Source organism: Heliconius melpomene, chromosome 13 (assembly GCF_056956725.1).
Source record: "Heliconius melpomene rosina isolate 202511_hmr_F chromosome 13, ASM5695672v1, whole genome shotgun sequence".
Classification (NCBI taxonomy): Eukaryota; Metazoa; Arthropoda; class Insecta; order Lepidoptera; family Nymphalidae; genus Heliconius; species Heliconius melpomene.
In genome coordinates this window covers 4571055-4598234 of record NC_140401.1, presented here as the reverse complement: position 1 = coordinate 4598234, position 27180 = coordinate 4571055, and the positions used below count along the sequence as shown (strand labels likewise).

The window sequence follows — 27180 nt, the reverse complement described above, 5'->3', positions numbered from 1 at the left end:
CGTACAACTATATGAATAGAAATACGATTATTTTGAAATCACAAACAGACACTACAATTCTATTTATATGCATATGTTACCTGCAATCTGTAGAATTTCTATATTCTAATAAAAATTGAAAATCATCATGAAACTAATGTAACTACGACAAAAAGATTATTCTATACTAAATCTGATGTATCCTATGACCCAGTTAATTTAGGAGACGTGAGAGGCATATAATATTTACGAAGCTACTTCACATTTTCGTCTCAATATCGTATATTGTTACACGTAATGCCTTTGATATATGAATTATTAAATGATTATCTACGGGGATAATCTTGCGGGCTACTTTGATCTTATAATTAAAGTGACACAGTTTACTAGCAATTAGAGAAGGTTTCATTTCAATATTAGATATCTCAAACAGTTATTTACATAGATATGTATATATTAATAATTTTGACACATTTACGTATTCATATCTTTATTTAGAAAATATTTTACGTACCTACATGAAATCAGTGTATTGATTTATTAACAACTAGCGACCCGCTCGCGGCTTCGCCCGCCTTAACTACTGAATTATTCATATAATGTATGTTTGCAAACCACTTAAGATAATGTGAAAATTAATTAAACCCTAATGCAACCCGCATTTTCGTAATTCCAATAAGGATTTTCCAATTGTTCTAAAATAAACACAAATAAATAACACAAATAACAAAAAATTTAAACGAAAGAAATTATAAACAACAGACTACCTACTATTCTCTTACCAAAAATACTTAAACGAAAGATGTAACCAACTATGTCGCGTGGAAATACATTATAATTATTGGATAACTCCAAAATACGTGCAATCACTTCTAAATTTGCTTTGCCAGGCGCAGAATTGAAGAATTCTCTCGGTCATCTCCGTAGTAGCTCAGAACGACATCAGAGCGTTGGTCCGACCGTGGTCCCAGGCGAAAACCTGTTTTAGAGCAGACACATGGAAGGGGAGGGGATTGGAATTGAACACTCGGTTTCTTGAGGAAGGCCTAGATTAAACGACCAAGATGACTGCTCATGAGTCGGATTTGGAGGAGGATAGAAAGTCCCTCGGAAGAAGACGTCTCACCTCGGGCGGCCGGGTATGCGGAGTGCTGCTCCTTAGATGCAGGTGACCCGATACACCGGCGCAACGGAATACGTTGGACGCGAGGCGACCAATGTGTACCTCTAGGGTTTCTATTTGCGGGTGTTGCGGTGAGTGGCGCGTGGTATAGTGCCTGCGTCACTCGCCGGAGGGTGAGGTTCCGTACGACCTACAGGATTCCTCGTTGAGTAATACTCGCTAGGGCATTGTGATGTCATCAATGTATAGTGCGTAGAGAGCAGGTGTCAAAATTCAGACTGGGACAACGGCAGCGATCGGGTCGCTGCTAGCACTCTCAACTCTCACGCAAAATGTCCTGTCACTTACAAAGCCGAGCAGCAGAGACATGCGCGACGTGCTAGGGGGTGCCGGCTCTGAGCACTTTATGAAGTAAGCCCGGGTGCCAGACGTGGTAGAATACGCGTGCTACGTCAAGGAAGACTACTTTTGCACACTCACACTCTCTCTCGGTTGATCACTGTTGCGTAGTTTACCCAGAGTGGTATACCCGCTCGCCAAACTGTTCGCTTTGGGTGGATGTGTGACTGAAGAAGTGAGAAGAGTAACTTCTCGAACAGCTTGGCGACCGTACTAAGAAGGATTATAGATCGGTATCCCTCAGCAGCATAATGAGCAGGCCATCCTTCCATGCCCGGGGGAAAGAAGCCAGGCGGGCGCGGCGGATCCACTATTATAAGCGACACCGGTTGGGTAGGCACTACGTGGCTGCCTGTGAGGAAAATTAAATAGAATGCATCGGACGGGAATCGAACCCGGGCCGCCCGCGTGGCAGGCGAGCATTCTACCACTGAACCACCGATGACTGCTCATGACGCGCTTGTATAAATAAGCAAAACGTCGCGAGGCGCGTTTCGCAGCAAGGATGTTTTAGTATTTTAACAACTTCTAAAGTACTTATTAAAATGAAAAAACAATAAAAGACAGTTCATCTACATTAAATAGCCAACGTAACTAACATACTTATTTATATACTGAGAGTAAGGGATAAGTAAAACTTTAGTCGGCACAACTGAGGTGTCAACGGCGTGATGTGTCAACAATTAAATGCGTTTTTCTCTAAAACTATTCGCAATTTCGAAATAGTGTAAAAAGCAAATTTTATCTTCGTTTAACGTAAAAAAATAATAAATTATTTTAAAGGATAAGGATTAATACCGTTATGGAAAAATATCCCTCACAATAAAAAATATATTGAAATTACTATTTTTAGACAGAAATATGATCACTACACGTTACTCTTAAAAGATACGGATATGCCGTCGCGAACTTTTTTGTAGATCTTATTAAGAGGAACAATACTCCAGTACATTTTTTTCATGTAGTACATACCATTAAAGCAGCGCATGCGCGAAAGTGTCTCAACGGGTGGGACTTTAGACACATTTATCGTATTTATGTTAATTTACCTAAGAATTTACAAATAATAAACTATATATAAACCTTCCCTGAAAAATACTCGACCTAATGGTGAAAACGGCATAAAAATTCGTTGGGTGGTTTAGAAGAAGAAGAGTTAGAAAGTTCAGACAGACACGAAAAGCGACTTTGTTTTATAAGATATAGGATATTTTAAAAATAAACAGAATTATTAAATAAAATAAACAGATACATTGAACTCGAAATTCTTTCTTTATACATATCAAATTCGCATGTTAACCTATTAAGTCCATATTTTTTCATATCAATTTCCGTGCCGTTTTTAATAGTGTAAGTAGAATATAACAACGGGACCGCACCTAAACTAGGTTTTCATCTTAATACCACTGAGATAAACGTCTTTATAGCCTATATAAACACTTGCCTCGAGCGCAAATGAATTCACCAAACTGAATCTCAGAATACAGTCAGAGTGCTATCGTTATATACATTAGTATTATGAAGTATGAAAACAGTTTTGGTTAATTTTCTGTTTAAATATTGTATTTTCTTAATAAAGTTGATAAAAAATATTTTTGTCTTTAAAAAAAGGGATAGAGGACAGGAAAAAGGAATAGAGACAAAAATCTTTTATAAGTTTTTATATTTATTTCGCTGCAAATAATCCATTAATTTTATAATATAAATCCATTCAAAATATAACAACATTTCACGAAAACACGTTCAAGAGAAAAAATATTTGTGTTCCAGATACCCTCATTATAAAAAAGACAAAAAATCTTTTTGTAAATCCTTGTAAATGAAGGGTTGCTCCTTCTAAATCTACGTACTAATATTTGAATATAGACAATGCGTTGGGAAAACTCTTATGGGAGAATAATCAAAGAGCCGGATCGGACTTAAAATGATAAAAGGGACCCGTTGGAAATGAATGGTGACAACCGAAAAACCGAGTGTTTTGAAAGGAATCCTCTCGTAATATAAATGTTATTGTTTTATTAAGATATATATTTTGTATAATTATAAAATTAAAAAAATCGTGAACGTTTCATAAATATATAGATTTCTTAGGAGCTTTCACACATATTTACTAAATGTATATTTATATAAGCTTTTCAAAAGTTTCAAGTAGTTTTTCAATAATTTATAATTACATTTTTCCAAAAAATTGGGTATCTTTTCGGTGTTTAAAATTTCGGGTTGTGAAAAATTGCGGGTTGAGGCGGAACTCAACGCCGCGCTTTGCCTCGACACCAGAGCGAAAAAGTAAATATTTAAATTTAAATAAATCTTTCATTTCCGCCTAGTGAGTATCGAACCCAGGACCAGTCATGTTTGTGTCCCTGCCTCAACTACAAAGCTGCGAGTACTAGTACTTTAGTAAGAAATTTAATAGCAGTATCACTGAGTAGGAAGCGAATGTGTCAAAGGAAATGAGCACCGACACTAGCATACTTAGCTAAACTATGGTTCCGTTCAGTGGTTGATTTTCCGAAGGAAATGTATTGCGAATGGTAGGTTATTTCCCATGGGTGGGGTTGAATTTTCCAATACGTAAGAAATATTAATATGTTTCTTATATATATTGATAATATTGTCTATATGCTGCACCCGTGACTCCGTTCTTGTGGAATGAGGGAAGATTTTGGTCACTTTCGTTATATCAATATAAAAAATATTTATAAAATTGTATTTGTGTTGATAAAATTATTTAATATCTTTTTTTTTCAGCTACTCTCTGTATCCCGCCTATGGCAGGTTAGACAGAGGATAATCTAGTGTTAAGATACTCCGTTCCTCCCTTACCGAAATCGAATGTTCGAGCTTTGCGTGTTGAGTGGCGGAACTCAACGCCGCGCTTTGCCTTGTTACCAGATATTAAAATATGAATAAAAGATGGGTGGATGGTCCCCGTGTGGGATTTGAACCTACAATCGTCGAGCTTACAGTCAGAAGCTTTTGACAGTGCCACAACAGCCTCTAAATCTAATCTAATAAGATATTTGTTATTAGATTTTTACATATGAATCAATTTAAAGTATCTGTCTATGATTTCAAACTAATCGTTTTTTTTAAATACATATGGTTATTTACACGATATTTAATACGAATAAACAATTTTATAATTTTTCTGTCTGTCTGTCTTTCTATTTGTCCGGACTAAGACACGCATGTGAATAAAAATATAGATAAAAACTCTTTTTTTCGTTTTTTTTTTCATAACAACTACTTTCTAGTTATTTCATTTGCTTAGGTCTCGGGATAACTAATGGTTATATTTTACAGAACCCCACAAATTGTTAGAATTATTTAAGTCTGTCCACCCGTAACGTTTGTTGTGCTACATCAACAACTGGGACCAACTAATTACTGTACCCTCTGAAGCACGAAGCAGGTCTTCGTCCACAACTTCCCACTGGAAAGTAGCTTAACCAAACCAATTAGTGTGTGAAATAGTTGGACCACAGCTCTGTGGTTTTATTAATCTATGGCTTTAAATGAAAAATAATATAAATTGTTGTAAAAAAACAATACATTTAAAAATATAAACTCTTCCGAGTGTGGGACAAGGTTCCGAGCCATCAGTGGCTAGGGCTCTAGTGAAACCTCCGCACAATACGCGCCGAAAAATTGGGGAAACAACTGTTCTGTGCATCAGATGAGAGTAATGATGATGAAGTTGCAATATCCGGTGTAGAATAATTCTTCAAAATAAATATTAGATAATTTGTTGAATTTTACCTGCAACTTTCTAGGTACCATTGAAGTTTGCTCATGTATATAAAGTATCCTTGAAACGATACAAAATTAATTCCCTCATTGAAGAACGCCAGACGCTTCTGAAAACAAAAGATGGCGTTTGTTTTCTCAGAAATGGTCATATTTTTCTACTTAAGTTCATATTTAGATTCATCATTATTTAGATTCTTAATAAGGTATTATTTCCATTTTATTATCAAAATTCAATTTCAAATATTTTTAATGATGAAATTAAAAGTAGATTGTGAATATAACAATAAAAATTATCCCGGCCAAAGATATTTTCAATTCTTTTTTGTCCTGAAAACATTATTGCTATTTCTTTTATCAAGTACAAGAAGGGTAGGAAGGAGTAATTGTTAATAATATAAGCTTTTTACTAATATCAGGTAGTCGGTGCCAATAAGAGTATAATAAAGAATCATACAAAGCTCTTACAAGACTTCGCGTACCACTAAAGAACTTAATTGAATCCCTTAGCGAATACGTGACTTCGTCTTTATTCCAAAACATATAAAGAATTTAAACATACGAATATATATAAAAATATTTAACACTGCAGTTATTTAATATTACTTTTACTGGTATCTACCAGCAATAATACAAGTATTATGTCAATTCTAGAAGAATAGAAAACAGAGACACTAGACAAAAGGTACCTACGCAACAATTTTATATGTATGCTTAATGCTTATATCTCGGTAACCTCATATATGTATTTTTGTGGTTTTATTTCATTTTTCTTATAAATTGTTCTAAAACAGTCTTGTACAACTATTAAAGATTCTCAATTTTATTTTATATATGTTACCCTATTTCCATATATATAAATGTTTATTTTATTAGATGTTAGAAGTTTGTATTTTATGGTTCAGTTCACTTCGAATGGTGAACTCTGATCGACCCGGTTTTAAATAACGTATCAAGAGAAGATGCATCCACGTGATAATAAACATAAACATAACTTATAAGACAATTTTAATTTTAGATTTATATTATGTTAAAAATCGTTCTTGTTCAATAAGGCAAAACCCATACATTACAAGCCGGGTATAAAATTGAAACTATAGATTCAACTATACATTAATTAAATTTACCTTATTTTAACATTCATTTACCAAAAACAAGGAACTCTACAATTTCATAGTGGACATATTGCTGGTCTCAATTAGTATATTTTCCTTTTAGTCAAAACAGTAAGATTCATTAAGATTCGTAGAAATTCTGAATATTTTTCAAAGAAATAAATTTATGAACAGTTAATTTCTATTTTGAGAAATAAACTGATATAAAAAAAAACAACAAAAACTGACTGAGATAGTGAAAATAAAAGAAAATAAGAAGTCCTTTAAAGGTTACTTCTATTAACAGACGGAACCCATTGATTGAAAAATGGGTCGCGACATATATGTTTTAAAATCTATTGCCATGTCTTGAGTGGCTCCTGCAAGGTTGCATGCAAAAATAACAATATTGATCTGAGTTATTTCTGTAATAATACATATTTATATTCCGTACTTGTGAGTCCTTATAACCATTATATTGTCATATTGGGCTTGTGCACGCCATTCTTTAAAGATTTTGATGAATTCAGGTTAACCGACTTCTTTATATACTTATTTATACAAATTCGATGGTTGTATATCATGCAAGATAATATCAATTTTTAGAAGCGTATCCTACTGGAATTAAACGAATATATGGAATTATACGGATTTTAAAAGGACAACAGTTTAGTATATTATAATGATGATAAGTTTAATAGATAATTAAATAAAATATATCTTTATTAGAATAGCACAACCACTGTAAGCTCTATGAATTATTCTTTCAGAGTTTTAAATACAATCAAGAAAATACTACCGCCCTAAAAAAAATAGAATTAGACCTTTATGACCTAATTTTTACCAAGCCACAAATGTTATAACATATTATGTATTTATAAGAAGAACAACTATAGCATCTAAATTAAATACTTATCCATACATATCAACGCCAATGAAAGGAAAATATTAATAACCGTACATTCCTATCATTCTCTACGAATTACATATACTTAAATAATAGCGTGACATTGTACTGTGGTACATAACCTCCCTCCAGGTCCCCACTTTACTTGCCTCACTGCATTCCAACTTCATGTCATTTGCAGGACAATCATTTTGTGTTAAAACAGAGCCGCAGTTAATTCGGCACTGACAATTTCAAAATTCACCACTTCCGTATATTTCATATGAAAACGATTTTATATATTTATACAATGCAGGTGTATGTGAACGTTTTAAAATTGTGTAAATATATTATCAGTACTTTTTTAATTATATTATCTGATAGTTTATTATGTAAAAATAATATTAAAAGCTATCAGATTATAAAATAGGCTTTAATCTATTAACACTTTTAAAAACTATGCGCAATATCACGGTTGCTATAAAATTAAAATATATGGAGGGAAGCTACTGTTAAGACCCTCCGTTCCCCATTTTCCAATAAATTTTGGTGGTATTCCGTGTTGAGTGGAGGAACTCAACGCCGCACTCTGCCTCGAGCGAAAAAATGAAAATATTAAACATTTTATTTCCTCGAGTGTAGATCGATCCCACAACCATTCACAATTTCTTGTACCCCAGCGCCACGAATGGCCTTAATATTATATGTATTAAATAAACTTTATTAATATTTCAAATAGAATCGCATTTTCTATTTATTAATGCAGTGTTTGTAAATATAATAACAAAAAAATTAAACTTACTACTTATTTTGTGAAGTGAAATAAGAACCACTTTAAAACACCAATGAAAGAAACTTGTCAAATTATATTAAAGCTCGACTTTTTATATGTAATTTAAGCTTTAAGCTCGAAACGAGATGATGATCTATTTAAAATATTATCATAGCATAGCAGAGACAATACCGGGACTCGCACAAACTGAAGTAGGTCGAGTACACTCACAATAAACTACGCAAAGCTACCTCATTACATTTATAATTTAGAATGCTATACAACTCTGTAGAATTTACAGCCTTAAATTTTTGATAAATGAAAAAACAGCAGTAAGAGCAAGGCAGATTCATAAATTTATTTAAAAAAAATGTATTTGGTAAATTTTATTACGCGAAAAGCTTTACGCTTAATTTTGTAGGTATTGCCTGTTGAGTGGCGGACCTCAACACCGCGCTTTGTCTCGACACCAGAGCGAAGAAATGAGAATATTAAATATTTCATTTCTTCAAGTTCGAATTGAACCCATAACTGGTCGCGTTTATATTAACACATTTGTGCCACTGCACCACGAATGTCCTCAATAGTAACGACCCTAATATTCTTAGGAAAGAGCAAATACTAACATTCCTCTTAAATTTATATAATTATTTTTGAACTTCATAAAAATAAGCTTCAATAAAAGTTGGGGGTGAACCCTAAGTGATTTGAAAGCAAAAACACATTCAATTTGTTACTCAATCTTCTCCGCTTCACAATGTTGACATCACCAAATGGAGTTTTGTAAAAGCGGGTTTCAATTAAATTTTTTAAATTGTTTGTTTTCGGTGACATGGTATACTGTATGATATGTAAAATAGAAAATCGATGTTTTATTACTCTACCTGAATTAATTAAATTCAATAAGGGTGAAATTTTACATGCTTGTAGGTAATCATTTGCTCTAAGAATATAAGAAAAATAAATATATAATAAATATTTTTGATAATGGTATTTAATATGTTATTTATATTGAAAGTATGTTTAAAATATATTTCAATTTATGGTCTTTATTGGGCGGTAAAATAAAGAGAATAAGAAAGAATAATAATAAAGAAAGTATATGTAACTTCTATTACTTCTGAACGGCGCTAAAGGTGTAATTGGAAAAAGAAATAATTATTTTATAGGTATATACCTTATAAATGATATCATAATCATACATATCATACTAATGTTATAAATGTGAATGTAAGTTTGTTTGTCATGCTTTCACGTCAAACCTACTCAACCGGTTAACATGAAACTTACAAAGTTTCATATATTCTTAAAAGTATTAGAAAGTACATAGGATACTTTTTATTTAAAAATTATAAAATTAAAGAAAATCTTTTGGCGATAATATAAAAAAAAATTAAGCGAGAGACGCCGCGCTTAAGTCTCTAGTAATATAATATATTTTTGTACTTACTAAGCATATAGCACTCGAAGTTTCTTTAAAGTGACAAAAGCGCATATAAACGAACGGATGTATAGAACGCCTACGTTGGAAAACTCCAAGTGTTCTTCAACCTGAGGATATGCCCTCGGCATTGTGGCGATCGACGCTTGACCCGCTTATCTCCCCTGGCTTCTAATCACTTCAGCGAGGCACAATATACCGGAAGAGCGTAATATGGTATTCGAGGAATTCAAGTTTCCCCTTTATTTTAATGGTTAATGAAAGTTTTTTTAAAATTTATTTCCAATTTAAAAAAGATTTCACAAAGAATCCAAGAAGGATTTGGTGTAAAAACTTGGCAATAATTTCAACACTCGACTTTTTACTTTGTTTATTCTTTCGTCAGTTGTATTTTCAGTTAAAAGTTTTAACCTGCTTTTTCGAAGTTTTTATAAATCAAGAAGGAAATTTAAGTTTGCTTTCACAAGATTTCATCATTTATTTAATAGAAATATATGTATACATATTATGTAGTGAGCATAATTATTTAAAATATACGAGTAGGTACTTGTAAATTTTAAAATAAACTTTTTAATAAAAACCATATGTATATACAATATATAATTATTACTTACTTTTATTAATAATTTCAGATCACTGTAACACCCTTTTTAAATATTTAGTATTAACTAAGTTTTAAAGCCTTATTTTATATATAAGTGTATTTGATATATTTTATATGTACTTACAAGATCTTTTTATATTGTGTTATTTCTTTTTATTTATAGACGCAAGATGCGCATGACGGATTAGCAGAAAAAATTGTGCGAAGATAATTATCCTACCTCCTTGTATATGGCTCAAAATCTATCCCACAAAACATTCCTCAATCCTTCCACGCTTCAAAAAGTAAAAGCTATATTTAAAGAAACATTCCACATTCAGCGTTTTGAGAGTTTGACACATCATTATCTGGAGGAATCATCTAATATAATTAGAAACGCTGTCGTGTAGGTAGTACAAAAGGCGCGCGTGAACCTCTTCGGAGGGCGCGAGGGGCCGGCGCGATGCGGTCTCGCCAGGGATGTACGTAATATACCCTGCGGACGAAGTAGTTTCCCTGACATACAGCTCGCAGTCGCTGCCCCGGCCTCGGCAGCGCCCCACGCTCGACCTCCTCTTCGAGCCGCCCCCCGCCCCGCCCCGAGCCACCCCCGCCACCACGGCGCCCCCGGAGCCTGCGGAGCGCGCGCCGGCCTCGCCGACGCCGTCGCTCGAGCGGCCGGCCAAGCTGCGCGAGCGCACCAAAGCCAAGCTACTCAAGAAGCTCGGCCGACACGAAAACAATGAATTCGGGAAAATTGTGAGGACGCCGGCTCCGGATGAGTTCGAACTGCCGGCGCCGCTGCCCACGCCCGCATTCTCGCGGAAGAACATTTTTGATAGAGATTTTGATGCGTTATTTGAAGTCGCAAGCACCCCCGAATTTTGCGCGAACATACGCGTTACTACTCCGGAGCCAGATCGTCGCTCTGATGTATCGGCGGCGCATTTTCCGTCTCCCACAGCATCCTCTCTTAGTCTCCTTCCCCCTCGGCCGCAGTCCGAACCGGCACCGAGCTCCTCCCCGACGCCTTCCACCCGTACTTCTTTGATATCTACGTCTCCAACGCAACGGTCATCTTTGGAAGGTCTTTGAATAAGAATTTATTTCAGTGTTCGCTGTTTGAAGGCCTGCGCAGCGACTAATCAATTTAATTCTTTGCATGGTGATTGCAATTTCTAACAATATGCTATTATAATACTTTTGTCTTGGATTTTTGTGGAACGTATAATAACATGTGTTTTGATTAAAATTAATACTATTATACATATTATTATAATTAAACTTTTGTACTCATGTATCTAATATTTTTAGGAAACAATTCAAAGCCGAAAAAAGTTAGTTTCTTCAAGCGGAAGTTCAGCCGTTCAAAAGAGGTGTCTCCATCCCCACCGCCTGTCACCATGCAGCAGTCTTCCATTGAGATGGCTCTGCGTGAGCTGACACATCCAGCACATAATGAACAGCTAAAAAATCAGCAACAAGTAACATTCAAGCTTGTTAAAACAGGTGAGATATAATAGTTATATTAAATGTATTTCCTTTTCTGTAATAATACGTATAAGTATTATAATTTTGTAGATTTTAAGCTTACCTTATTTTAGCTTACAAAATGGAAATGTAAGTTTAAATAATAAATGGACAAAGTCAACAAACAATACCGGAAGCTCTATGTACGAATCGATAATATTTGAGATGGGAATGAAGGAGAGTGCACGTTAATCCCATTGACCCAGTATAGCCGACGTAATATGTAGCTACATTTACTAATTGAATTACTTCCTTAAAAATGTATACTGCTATAAAACAAACTTTCGCAATCAGTTAAATAATAAAATGTTTTCAATGAACAAAGTATTAAGAATAGGTAATCGAGGCCAAGAAATTATGGGGTTCGATTCCCACTCGAGGAAATGAAAATATTAAGTATGTAATTCAACTCAACACACCATGTCTCTAGAATTCGGCGAAGTAGTAGTAGTAGTAGGGACCGGAAGTGTCTTTAATGGGAACGGACTGTCTTAACACTAGCTTCCCGGGTTTCCTTTGACTACTCTGCTGTATATGTTTATTTTTCGTGCTATTTGCGATGAAATTCAACAAAATTATAATAAAAACTCATTGTTAGACATGAAGTTCGTTTTATCCATACCATTATTGCCTTTTGTTACTATTTTACGATAACTGATTCGGTGTGTTCCGCGAACTCGATGCGTGGACATGGACATGTAAATCCAAATTGGATCCCTTTGTACCGAGAGCGCTTCTGTTTTTGTCATCGTTTCACACGAGTTTCGGGAATATTTTTAGTCACGAACATTACAATATGTAGTTGGATATTTAAAGTGTAAAATGGATGAAAAAGAATTTTTTTATTATAATAAACTTGCTAAAAATTTTAGCCTATTTTTCAATTAAGTAACTGCTATCGATAGGCTCCGACTTCGCCCGGGTGTAATATCGATACTAGTATTATTATGTGTGGTCTTATATCTTCTTGTTCTTCATATAATTTGAAATACTTTTTGTATAGTATAATAGATGAATTTGAAATTACTAAATCGATTTTGTTATTCGTATATTGGTTTTGCATTGCCTGCATTTAAGCGATAATTAAGTCAATTTTTTTCTATGCTTATTACAAACTTATTTTTGTCGTTCATTTCAAACAAAACTAGTACATATGCCCGCAAAGTTAAGTTTATCAACTTTTATAAGTTGTACTGCCGTTAACAATATATTTCCATTTCAATAAATTTAATATATTTCCATTTCAATAATTTCATAGCAACATTGCTATGGAATAAAATACTAATACTCTAAACTTTGACCAATAAATAATATAGAGACGATGGCACAAAGGCCGCTTAAATCGTATAAAAGCTTTTAAGCTAGAATACATAATAATACGATGTTCTGCAAATTCAATAGACGTTGCACGGAAACTGTCGCAATAAGTATGTATATTCAAGAGTATGCACCGAAACTGAATTAGCAGTAATGAGAGTAAGTCACATGTATACATGCATGCATGTATCTATATGCAATCTAAGGATAAGACTGTAAACGTGATGGCTATGGGTTCAATTCCCACTTAGGGGAATGAATTATTGTTTGTTTTCACGCTCTGATAACAAGAGAATATGCGTATTCAGCGGAAAATAGAGATCGCAAGTGTCTTAATGAGAACGGAGTGCTTTAATACTAAGTTCACAGGTACACTGCTATGTGCGGGATACAGCGTGAAAGTAAAACACTATTTTTTGTAAGCCGTTAATCAAAATGTGTGATTCGAATAGTTACCTACTATACAAGTACATTTTGTAAACAACCATGAAAATATGGTTTATAAGTATATATTACTCATATATCCCTTACATGCATGAGGTTCATACTAAGAATAGTAATTTGTTACATAAGCTCACTATGACAAGCTTCGTGCTTGTCTATCTAAGCCCCAAATCTCGTTTCAAATATGTCATTTTGTGGTAACGTTACGGTATTGTAGTTGATGTAATATTAAATTTATGCGTGTATACAGATATTAAAATAATAAAGTGTATTTAAAATTTTAAATAGAGACTTTTTCTTCAAATTAGTGTCACAGTTAGTGTTAAATATTAGGACGATTGTTTAACTATTTGTGTATAACTATTAAATGGCCAAAATCCAAATATGTTTTTAAGATAAGCATTTTTCAGTTTTGGTGTCGCCATGTTGTGTCACTATTTTCGTTTCTCCGCTCTGATAGGCTAAGTGCAGCGTATTCTTCCTTTACTAGTTCAGTAATGTCCCTAATTTAAGTAGAAAGCAGAGAAAGAATTATTTTAACACCAGTTTCGTATAATTTACTCTAATACAATGCTTAATACGAAAAATAATAAAATGATTTCCTTCTGTCAATTGCTTAAGGATGGAATCGAAAATACCTAGGAATATATAAAATTGTCAGTTCATATTTTTAATATTAAAAATACCACTTTATCCATACAATTTCGTAGCACAATCCACAAGCACAATTGAGCTTTAAGCCAGCATATCTGAGAAATATCCTTTTTAGTTAACCTTTGTTTCATCCCGTGGATTTCTTTTGAACATTTTCTTTAATGTTACTTCAAAGCACGCCTTTTAACATATAGCATATTATTATCTTTGTATTGAATATTATCAAAATAAAAGTATAAAAACAAATTATAAGCCATGTCTATAAATTTTCTTCATATATTCTTGAGGCAAAAAATTCGGAGTATTCAAAATAACTACTCGTATATTACAAATTATGCACATAGAATCCAGGAAAGGCCTTCATGGTGCAAGGATACTGTATTTGTTTGTAAAACACTAAACTGTTTCCACAACCAATAATATATATTGAACAATTAACTATTAAATACATTTAGGGCTTCCGAAACCCAGTGGGAGACTGCTCTGAAGGGAGAGAGAGAGAGAGTCAATTGTACCAACTCCTAGTTGTGTATAACCCATTGAAACCACTTGCATTGCTCCTACATTTAATTAGCGTTCTACAGATCTACCTTGGTTAGCCAATAATGCACTTGCAAGACTCTGTCGTAGATATCAGATAAATCTCTTTATTAAAACAAAAATATCAAATGATCAAACATAGGACAAATCATCTTTTTTTTTTCTTAGGTCCATTGAAAAAATCTGCATTGCAATTTTCCCTTATATCGTCTAATGCTATTTTTATAATAAGAAATGTATACTTGTAAATATAATGAAATACATAATTTACGTATCTATACTAATTTATAGAGTCAATTTATGTACTACATAATTTATTTACATCACAATTTTACATTTTCAATACCAACAGAACTTATTTAATCAAACTTTACATAGCTTTCGTTATTCCCACTTACAAATCCGATTTCTATTCATAAACAAATAATATTACGAAGTTAAAATTATACATAAATTTAACTTGTTTCTTAAAGAAATATAATTTATTATAATTATTAATTTGGACAGCCGAGCCGTTTGGAATTAATCACGTATTCATCTTTGTGTCTACTTGAAATTTGCTTACTTTAATATTACGAGTATAAGGCGGGACTACGAAGTAGATCGCAGTAATTAATTAAAATTATTATTTTGCCAATCGAAATGAATGAATGAAATCTCATTAGCAGTTATGTCATTAAGTATATTTATTATTGAGCGTTCTTTCTTTTTCATTTTAATGATTGAATGTTTTATCATTATTAATACTTTTTACAAACAGCAATAATATTAACAACTATGATTGCTGAATGCACCTATAAATGAACTATCAGTATTATCTCAAATAAAATAATAAATAATTATTTAGGAACAAGCAATAAAAAAATAATAATAATATAATAAATATTACATATTATTTAATTAAACTTAATGTCTACAAGCCGGTTATGGTAAGGGGCTCTGTAAACCAAATGTGCAAGACATTAACATTTTTTTAATGTTAGTCATTTTAGTCAAGTATTAAAATATGAGAACGAGTAAAACTTTTGCAAATGAAAATCTTTTAAGTTTACCCTGAAGATCTATTACATGAAACTTTGAGTACAAACTCGCCCCGCCAAGAGGTCAAGAACCGAACCATAGGATTAAAAAAAATGGATTTGCATCTCCTCATCCTAGACGAGCAACTAAGGTTAAAGTTTACTAACTTTAAGGTTCCTAGCTGAATTTTAGTGGATAGCATCAGGGTCGTTCAGCATCGGTGCTACTTCAGTATTTCCCAACTGCCAAGCAGCCAGGGTCTTGCCTCAATCTTCTTCTTCTTCCTGGCATTAATCCCGGCTATTATCAGGGTCTGCCTTCCTACTTAACCACTTTGCACGATTTTTTGCGTCCTCGGTGGTTAGACCATTGGCTCTCATGTCCTGCATCACGACATCCAACCAGCGCTTCCTTGGGCGTCCGGGAGGTCGCGCCCCAGGAACTGGTACAGCAAGGCACTTGCGTCCGACATAGTTCTTAGGCCGGCGCGTAACGTGGCCAAACCATCTCAAGCGACGCTCTTGGAGCTTATCCGCTACGTCACGGACCCCAAGACTACCTCGAATGAATGTGTTGCGTATGCGGTCAGACCGCGTTACGCCGCACATCCACCTCAGCATCTTCATTTCCGTGACGTGAAGCTCCTGAGTGTGCCGAGATAGTGCTGGCCAACATTCGCTGCCGTATAAAAGAACCGGTCGGACGATGCTCTTGTATATCAGCCCCTTGAGCTTGGGCGGTATTCTGCGGTCGCAGACCACACCAGTGACCTCCCACCATTTGGCCCAGGCAGCGCTTATCCGGCCATGGACATCGTGGTCGATGCCTCCAGACTCGTGCATAACAGACCTATAAGGATGGTGCTCGAGTCCCGGCTCCCGCAGGCCATGTACTCTGTCTTCGACACATTTAGTTTAAGACCGCCGTTCTCATGCGTACCCTTCCAGAGGTTCACTTTACGCTCCAGCGTCAGTCGGTTCTCGGCAATAAGTGCTATGTCGTCGGCATACATCATCAGCCATGGAGGCTGGTCCTGGATGTGAGCCGAGACAGTATCGAGCACTACATTGAATAAGAACGGACTAAGAGCCGAGCCCTGGTGAACCCCCACTATAATCGGGAAGGGTCTAGTGTCGCCAACAGCAGTCCTAACCATAGAAGCGGAATCGTGGTACATGCCCCTGATAATCTCAATATAGGCCTCAGGGATCCCTTTGGATCGCAATGCCCACCAGATACACTGACGAGGCACACAGTCAAAGGCCTTCTGCAGATCTAAAAAGGCCACGGGTCTTGCCTCAATGGTATGCGTAAATAAAATTAAGATGAAATAGATACTATAAAACATTAAAAATGTTCTTACCGATACAAGATCGATTATAATCATCCATTGTTCCATTTTCCCGATCGGCATATCCTCAGGTGTATACCGTACTACGCTTTCAAATAGAAAGTTAAATTGCTCTGACGGAAATTTGGATCGCTCATCTAAAATTATTAACTACATTAACGAACAAACAACTTTATGAATAATTATTATTTATTATTATATGATGTGGCATAATGGTTTATTGTTATATATAATTTTATTGTCTCAGTTATTTCGTTAAACTTAATAAAATCTTAAAAAATAATATATTATTTACATTTAATTGGTGCTATCACTTTTCCAATTTTATAACATGATTCTAATTTACTCCAAAATGTCATTAAATGTAACTAATAAAAAATGATCTACGTGAATTATCTATTAATTTATACCAATTAATTAGAGACTTTCATCCGTTACTTAATTGTAACAGATATACCCAGAGGTATAGAGAAACCAAACTTGTTTCAGTAAAATCAATATGGAACATTTTAACACAGTTAAAACGAATTGTTTTCTAAAGTCCAAATTACTAATTAGCAATTTGTTGCTCAGTTATTGAGAATTTTTTAAATTATTTACTCAATTATTTGATGGGATTGATATAAAAAGGTATAATCTCAGATCTATTTATAGTTTGTGAGTACACGAGTTCTATATTATAATCTCAATAAGTATAACTGTTGATAAGGACAGTATATTTATTTGCGCGTAAAGGTTCAAAAAAAACTTTACTACTGCTTTAAAATTACTACGTTTTACTTTAAGTAATGAAAGTAAATTACGTTAAGACCTCCCCCACCCTTGAGTTGTATTTAATAAGCACTTTTTTATAATTTTATGACATAATCGCATTTTAAACATCAAAGATTATTTTCTAAAAAATAAAAATTTTAAATACATTTTACTGCACTTACTAATTTAAAAATATATTAAATAACACATACATATAAAAGTTAAGCGATAGAAATATCTGATATGATTGAGATTAAATCGGGATTGGTCCATTTCATTCGGCTCTCGGGTTCTTACATCATGAATAAATTCAATTGTCCTCGAGATTGGACTGCGGATAGTACAGAAAATTGTAACAAAATTTAGTTATTTCTATAAGTACTAGATATTGATATTATTCTTAGAAAATAAACGAAATTTTTATGAATTTAAACATGCAGAAGCGAGTCCAGCCGAGTTTTTTTTTATGGCAAAGACAAGATCAATGAGCTAAACAGGTTACAGGAACGATTCCATTTAAGTTCGCCCATCCCACCACAGTGGTTATGGCACGTGGAAGGAAATTTCTACAAGACCGCACAGCAGTGGAATGCTACGTATCCAGATGGCGGGGATGAGATAACGTACTATGCAGTTAGAAAAGTCAGCGGCAGGAGCATGTTATATTCACTTCAATTCGGTAAAATTATATGGGATACTTAAGGACAGAGTTGATTTTACCATCTCATTTTGTATGACAGACTGGTATATGGTATATAGAAGTGGTAACTATATTATTTCTTTTAGTTTTATACTAGTCTATTATTAATATATTTACTGCCAAATTAGTCACAAACCTTACTTTAATTCTAACGATACAGCCAACATATATATATGTAATACAACACGTCAGATTGTCAGAAGCAGACTACCAGCAAACAGCTAAGCTCAGATATATGAGATCTAAAGCTTAACGTACGACCGCATCCTCTGTATTAAATTTAAGCTTACTACGTTTTGATGTTAAAAAAATAATATAAATTCAAATTAAGATATAATAAATATTGTATTATAACACTGCAATATAAATTTTGTTAAAAATAAAAAATATTAAAAGTTATTTGGAAATAAGACTACTTTAAATTACTATTGTAACAGTTTTTAGGTTCAGATATTAATTACATGAATGTGATATATAAAATAAATTGGAAATAATTATTGCCATATTGTAGAGCTATTTTCACTTGCTAAAGTCACTGTACTAAAGTATACCCACTCAATGTCTCTGTTTTCATTCAAAAGTTTGCGGTGTACACTTTAAAAAAATGTATGAACGATCATATTTGTGTAAGTGCAAGTTAGAATTGGTGACAAAGCTACATTTTATCGTTTATTACTATAACACACGTTAGATTATTTTCAAATAAGAAAGAGGAAATAAATAAGTGCATAACAAAACTGACCTGAAGATATTGACCAAAACCTTTTCTAGTTTAACGATACACTGAATTTCATAAAAAAAATAGCTTACACGACCGGGACGTATGTCCAATTTATTATAAATAAAAAAGCATTACGCATCAAAAAATTATTCCTGCTGTCACATATTTTTATCTATCCGATGTTCCTTTGTTATAGCCAATTATACTCAATAAAGATTTTGTTATAAAAGCGGTACATTACAACTATTAAGCCTATAATAATTTAGTCATATATAAAGCACAGATTTTTACAGATTAGTCATTTTCAGTTCGAATATTCGTCGATTCGAACATCAAAAATGAAATATTTACGGGAGAAATTCCGTATATTTTACCCTCGTATCAATTTTACTTTTCAAAACTTATCAGTGCACGGCCCTAGTTTTCTAGTAAGAAAGGATATCAGATTTGTTTATAAATTCATTTATTTCATAATATATATTAACGTTTGGATAGCTGCTGTAGCGTCGATATATAAATATATATTATCTTACCAAGAAGATACCATTCGATTTACTACCCGCACTGATTACCTCGACTGGAATACTACTTTCCCGTCAGTTACGGTATGTGAAGTTGCCAATAATGAAAAAATACTTGCAAATGTACGAAAATTACTCTCACACAAAGGAAATGAAGATAAGATGGTTCTTTTCGCTAAAGATATTGCTTTCTTTTCTGGTGATTGTCAAAGTTGTCCTATTACTGAAGATCATTTTCCTACATCTACCAAGGATTTCGTAAATATAAGCTCATCGTTTCGTTCTACATGTAAAGAATTATTTGTAAGTTGCAAGTGGAATGATAAACCTCTAAATTGCTGTGAACACTTTAGTCCCATTTATACTGAATATGGACTGTGCTACACCATGAATAACAATCAAATTTCAGATAAACAAATCTCTTATTACGTTTCGTCCTCCAATCATCGCAATTTAGGGACTCTGGAACTTTCACTCTCAGAGAGTTATGAAGCGTTTCTGCATTCACACGAAGATGTTCCATATTGGAATATGGAGCAAGATCGGCGTGCCATGGTTTTATTTGGAACCAAAGGTTCCATGTTATTCTCAATCGTAGATATCGTCAATGAGCCAGAAGTTTCGTGGACCTCACCAGATGTTCGACAATGTAGATTTCCCAACGAATTACCAACAAACTTTCGTGGTTACAGACACTACAGCTACTCGGTATGCATCATTCAATGTCGCATCGAAGCGCAGTTGGAACTATGCAATTGCACTTCCCATTTGTTACCTATCGAATACAATCACCGATATTGTGACTTAGAGGGATTGAAGTGTTTGACAAAGCACTATGGTAAGCTAAAGAAGCTTAAAGTGCCAGGTGTCAATGAGACTGGCTTGAACTGTAACTGTTTATCTTCTTGTACTGAACCAGATTATAACATTATATATAAAAAAGTTACAGATCCAGATAAGGACCTAAAAGCAGGAACTTTAAAATTCATTTTGAGTAACAGACCATACGAGCGAGTCACCCGACAAATAGCTCGTAACGCTTTGGACTTGGTGGTTGCCATGGGTAATTGCTTTGGACTTTGCTTTGGAGGATCTTTGCTATCAATTGTAGAAGTTTTGTACTATATATGTTTCAAGCAATGGAAATATACAAATGTGAAGTAAAATAAGTCCTTACTGTGCATGTTAAAAATATAGTTAAGACGCATATTTATACTATAGAAATCGAAAAAAGACTATCAACACAAAAACACAAACTACACACTGGAATAAAATGTAAAAAAATAAAAGTGGTTGCCAATCTATTTATATACATTGATTGACGAAAGCCAACAGCGATATCTAATTAAATCTATAAAACTTATTTATAATATAACTAATGCAATAACAATCTGAACATAGTACTTAAGTTTAGCCGAGCGTGTCACGCTGGTGTTTCATTTTCTTTTTGTTATTATTATTTATTTTATAAATTTTATTAATTTCATCAACTAGTTTAAATGTATGTACATGTGGAAATAAAGAAGTTTCTTTTTGTATGAAAATAAGTCTTTAAATACATACGTTAATCTTTAAAAATGTGATTGCGTTGAAAATGTATTTGGGTATAAATATCTACTTTCAATCTTAATCCCTCAACATTTTATTTATAAGAAAATCTAAAAAAAGAATGACCTTTAATAAGATTTTTACATAAAAAGAGATTTCCACGAAAGCCATGGCTTTTATTATACCAATAACGCCCGTATTACCAATATAATTTAAAGTTTGGGAATGAGAAATATTTAATTTATTTAGCTTTACGCTGTATTCCGCATATAGCAGGATAGGCAAAGGTAACCTGGGAACCTGTAATACACTCCCATTAAGTTCCCATAAAAACATTTCCGTTCGCCACTATCCGCCGAATTAAAGAAAGAAAGAAGATTTAAAATTAAATGCTATTAAAAAAATACTCCAATATGTGTTTTAAATAAAATATTTTAAGTAAATATTGAAATCGTTAATGCTGACTTATGTTAACTTACTCGTATCAAAGCAGACAAGTGATTACCTTATGCAGCACATAAGAAGGGGTCTTAATTATTCTGACACCTTTGTTCTATTGTATCTATAACTGTTGTATCTAAATAGTAAATAGTAATTTAGATACCTCAATTAAAGGCCGTTGTGGCCCAGAGGCACAAGGGTGTAACGGTAAGGCAACGGTAGTGAGTTCGATCCCCACAATCCTCACTCGAGGAAATGAAATATATATCTAAATTTATATTCCTATATTTCTTCAGCAGCTGATCTTGATTTTTATTTATTTGAAATTTCAATTTATAAAAATGGGTATTCACAAACTTATTTATAAAATTGCTCAGCATATAAGGAGATTAATTAAGGCGCTATAAAGTTTTGCGTTACCTAAACTGTACAAAACTGGTAATGAGGTCTTCAGACGCCGCCATGAATTTTTAATGAGCATTACATTTTAGTAATAAAGGAAAAAGAAAAATTATTTATTTTGGCATATTTCCAACCATCTTAACGCAGGCCATAGGGATTTTCTCCTAACGGATATTATTTATATAGTATACAAATTGGCATTTAGAAATAGAACATAACGAAAGTTTAAATTATTTAAAGACATATCAAGTTGATCGTCTATTATTTTGCTAGAATGTCGAAAGCCTTAGTATCTTTTCTATGTAGGATATCTTTTTATTGGACTTCGGCATGCAAAAATCCGCTTAGCTTACTGATTATATGACACAACAGCAAGAAGCGACTATTGTAGCTAGTTGCTATCACAGTTTTTTCTTATATTTACATTAAGGAACCTGAATGGTAATGGAATATGAGAAGATATATAAAGCCTAGCCTAGAATATATTAAAGAACAGCCCTACAGTGTGAATGGAGCCTAAAAGGCCGCGTCATTTGTGACAATGTATTATAGAACTACTGAGATATGATTGAACAACAAAACATTTTAATTCACTATCCAGCTGTGAACTGTTTATATAATGTTGTTTATACTCTTTTATATTATGAAATATATCTTTATAAATGTAGGCTAAAAAATTTATGATTATTTAAAGATGCATCAGGATTTCAGGATCAGGATCCAGTCAGGATATAAATACAAGTAGCAGGGCAGAATTCTGGAGGCATTCCATGTTGAGTGGCAGAATTCAACGCCGCGCTTTTGTATCGACACTAGAGCGAAGAATAATATATTAAATATTTAATTTCCTCGAGTTTGAATCGAACCCACAACCTGTCGCGTTTTTAGTCTCACACGCTTGCGTCAAAAAAGAACTTCCTACTAAGAGTTTGTTTTACGACACTTTCAAAGTAATTCCGCCAGATAAATAGTAATCTAACATTGACGAAGGCACTTCTGTTACAGTTTCGGACTTCACAACACAGCTGTCGCAACTGTACGAGCGACATTCGTCGGAACTACAGCTTTTAGTAGCAACTTTCCGCAAACGAAACAGTGATCTGAGAAAAGAACGGTAAGTTTTCTTGCTTTTGTATATAAATTTTCGGTAAAAGATATAGACAACTTTCAATTAGTTTGGCTTATAACATTTACATAATATCAATATTTCTACTGCACCTAAACAGACTTTATATATAAATATATTTATTTATTATTGACTAGTAATTTATTTGAGGCCGTCGTGACCCAGGGGCACAATGGTGTAACTGCAAACGCGAAAGGTTGTGGGTTTGATTCCCACCCGAAGAATAATTTCGTTTCTTCGCTTTGGTGTTGAGTGAAGCGTTGAGTTCTGTAACAACACGCAATGCCTTCAGGATTCCATGGAAAGTGGGGAACGGAATTGTCTTAATGGGAACGGAGTGTGTCGACGCTACGTTCCTAGTTCCCTCTGTCTATCTTGCTATGTGCGGGATAAAGCGTGAAGCTGTAAAAATAGAAAAGGCAAACAATTTATAAGTGGAATGAAAAGTTAAACCTACTTTTCTAGACTATTATATTCTATTGGATAAAATAACTTGAACAAGATGAGTAATTTAAAAGCAACATGATAAATTAGATATATTTCTTACTGCTCCTGAAAGGAAAACAGAATTCGTATTTCGTGTATTCCAATTTGTAAATGTGAATTTGGGTTCAAAATGTTACGATAAAATATTGAGATAACTTTAATGTTATGTTAATTAGGATATTCTATTGATTTAAATATAAATCATAAGACGTTTATGTATAGAAATTTCGTATACTATTATTTGGTGATATGGTTGGTAATGGGTTTCGTAGCGAAAGAGGAAAAAATAGAACCCTTATAATTTCGTTATATCAGTCTGTCTGTCCTTCCGTCCGTCACAATCATTTTACTCGGAGACTATGGGTACTATGGGACTATCTCAGAATTTTAGAAAGTAGGTTTATTTTACCCTCCGGTACAAAATTATGTTGTATTATGTATAATGTTCTTGTATGTTTTTCAAAAATAAAATTATTAAGGGTAGAACCAAACAGAAGTTTGCAACCACGGAACCCTCCATAAGCGATTCGGACTCGCTCTTGACCGGTTTTATCATTTGATCGCAATTTAGCTGAAATCTTACATGTATGTAAATATGCATATTTTTAATCTGTTGAAAGCGTCATTCCACTCTTGGGAAAAAAATATATTTTTTAGAAAACGTTCCCAAGTGGGATTAGCACTTTTTATAAGATTAAAAAATATTTATTAAATAGTTCTGTTGCTAAACATCGATTTTAAATAATTACCTTTGGGTTAGGGAAAATTGTAATGATTTCCCTACAGAGATGCTAACAACACAAAGAAGTGAACTCTTAATTCATTAATTAACTACTGGATTTTATAAAATATAAACATATATACAACGTATAAGTTTAAACTGTTTAGAAATAACGAATCCTAATAAAAAAAACTGTGTGCTGCTAACATACTCTGTCTTCGTAGTAATTGTACTTTAATAGCCATTTAAATCACAATAAATCTACAATTAAGGATTAAAAGATTGAAGTCTCCCAAGAAACGCAATCCAAAGCGGCTAAGTCAATTACACTCGTTAGCTTCAAAGATGAGTCTGGAGACTAGGTTAACTCATCTTTACTGCAAGATGAAGTGCAAATTGAAATACTGCATAAATTTATATTAAAGTAACATTATTTTTGGACAGAAAGAGTAAATATTAGCTATGAAAGTAACAATTTTAAACGTTTTTATTATTTTAATTTTAATAGTGATGTTTATATTATAAAAAGGCTAGTGGACCCGAACGCGGCTACGCCCGCTTGAAATATACGAATATTTATTAAATATATTTATGAAATTATTTTCAGTTTTCAATAGAGAGATGCGTTAAGCCAGCTCATTTTGGGTGACGTTTTCTAACAACAACAAATTTTTAAAATCGTTGCTTAGCAACGGCATAGCGACGGTTGTTAATAACATGGCAGAATAAATTGCATGTCAAATTAATAAGTATTTTAATATATTGATATATATCGATAATATTACAAATATGAGAAAAAAAAGTATCCTATGTTCATCCCGAGACCCTCAAATATCTCTATATGAGTATTTTATCACAATTAAATTAGCGGTTTGGCCCTGATTGCGTAAAAGAAAGACAGACAGACAGACAGAGTTACTTTTGAATTTATAATATAGGTATGGATAGTAGAGTGAAAGAATTGTAACATTACTACATACCGAAATAAAATAAGTTGCCCCCTTCTCGTGACTGTTCGGTCAAATTCTATTTGAATTAATTTTTAATACTACGTATTTGAAAAAAAGAAAGCACGATATCATCGGCAAAAGGGTAAGATTGAAATTGATTCTAGAACCAAACCATTTTATTTTAGATTGTACGGTAAATATGTTATCGGTTGGTACAAAAGTTTATTAATTCTATCAGCTGCATTTGAGGTCAAAATTATAAAATATATATAAATATATCTATATAAATAAAAAAATATAATATGACTTATTTATAAACTAATTCACTTATTTACGATTTACTCGTGCCGTATAAGTTCGCAATTGACTTAATATTTTTATAAATAAGTGCCCAATTCAATGCCCGAAATGGTAACTATGAGATTTATTTTTTATCTGCAATATCTCATACATTCTGTTTATATAAATAAATATATTAATTACAATTTAAGTAATAAAATCTATGTATAAAATATCGAATCTAAAGTAAAAATATTTGTATTTTTTACATAATAATAATTCAAGAACTTTTAATAAAGGTCCAAAAAGGTCGTCGCAAGGCACAATGGTGTGGCTGTAAAGCGACGGTTGTGGGTTCGATCCTCACTCGAGGGAATGAATTATTATTTATTAATAATTTAATTTATTATATTATATATATATATATATATGTTATATTGTTAATATGTTATATTTAATAACCAAGGCAAAAGTTCAGCGTTCAGTTCTGCTACTCAACACATAATGCCCCGAAAAACTCGACGGAAAGTGGGGAACGAAGTGTTTTATCACTTGTTTCCCTCTGCCCACTCTGTTAAATGTCAAAACATACAATTTGTATTCAAAAATTATTTTCGTCCTTGCTTTAAAAACGTACTTCGTTTGGTTGCTTAAAATGGCGACAAAACCTTCTACATTTTTTAACAGTCAAATCCCTTAAGCCCCTGCACATATGAAATGTTTATGTTCTTTATGGTATTCGGACTTGTAAGGTGGTACTCTCCTTGAATTATGGATGAGGTCAAGGCCTAAATTCGTGGGGTCGCAGTGCGGGACTAATACGATCACGATAACTTCTTCAAATATTTACATTTGTCAGCCATAAGTGTCATTTTGCTTTCTTTTAAGTTAAAGAATTTGAAATTGAAAAAAAAAACTTAATGTTATAGGAACTAGACGAGTATATATTTTTTAAGTATATTTTATAGCCTAATCTCACGTCAAATAGAATAAATAAGTCTTTGTATTAATTTTGGTTTGAAAAAAATAAAAAATATTTTTAATTTAATAAAAAATAAAATTATTAAACAGTTTTAACAGACTATTTAAAAATTAAATATACTTTGGAAACGAAAAATAAATTTCTATTCTGTGTAATCCACTTCAACTTCGATAAGTATGATGGACGCTAAACCCTACTTGAATTACGACATTCTTGTTTGAGAAACTTTTGTAAAACTTCGTCGGGCCTATATCAATTCTTTGCAGCATAATTGAATAATTTTTCTGGAAGCGGGTACCTTATATAAAAAAATTGTAGTTGGAAATAAATATTTTCTTTTATATTTTGCATTACATATGGCAAATTGAATAGTAATAAGTATGTCGTTTTATTCATCACTCACTACCGTGTGTAGAACGGCCCTAGCTCATTAGCTATTGCCATCATTTATCTAGGAACTTGTAAAAAACTTTTATCTGCCTTGTTAGTATTTCATTTTTAATAATTGTTTTACTAGTTCACTTTTTATTAATAATACAGTGCTTCTAAGAAATAACATAAATTATTTTCTAAATCACTTTTAAAACTTCCATCTACGTTACTCTAAATCTAATTTGTTTCTCAAGTATCCTGAGAAAATTATTACAAGACGGTAAGGGTGGGTGCC

General features: G+C 33.1%; 2 protein-coding genes across 3 annotated transcripts in view; both read left to right on the top strand.

Annotated features, from left to right (window-relative positions):
- Positions 1-27180, top strand: part of Stacl (SH3 and cysteine-rich domain-containing protein) — a 111504-nt gene that overhangs the window by 21431 nt on the left and 62893 nt on the right. Inside the window, exons 2-4 of one of the 2 annotated variants that reach the window (XM_085196406.1) lie at positions 10212-11114; positions 11342-11536; positions 22975-23083. In XM_085196406.1, the coding sequence (XP_085052532.1) occupies positions 10508-11114; positions 11342-11536; positions 22975-23083 (911 nt within the window). In that variant the 5' untranslated portion in view covers positions 10212-10507. The remainder of the gene's footprint in view (positions 1-10211; positions 11115-11341; positions 11537-22974; positions 23084-27180) is intronic. The other variant, XM_085196407.1, reaches the window with a different exon arrangement.
- LOC146532589 (sodium channel protein Nach-like) lies at positions 19396-20742 on the top strand. Its single transcript, XM_085196408.1, has one exon. The coding sequence runs from the start codon at positions 19396-19398 to the stop codon at positions 20740-20742; it is 1347 nt and encodes a 448-aa protein (XP_085052534.1).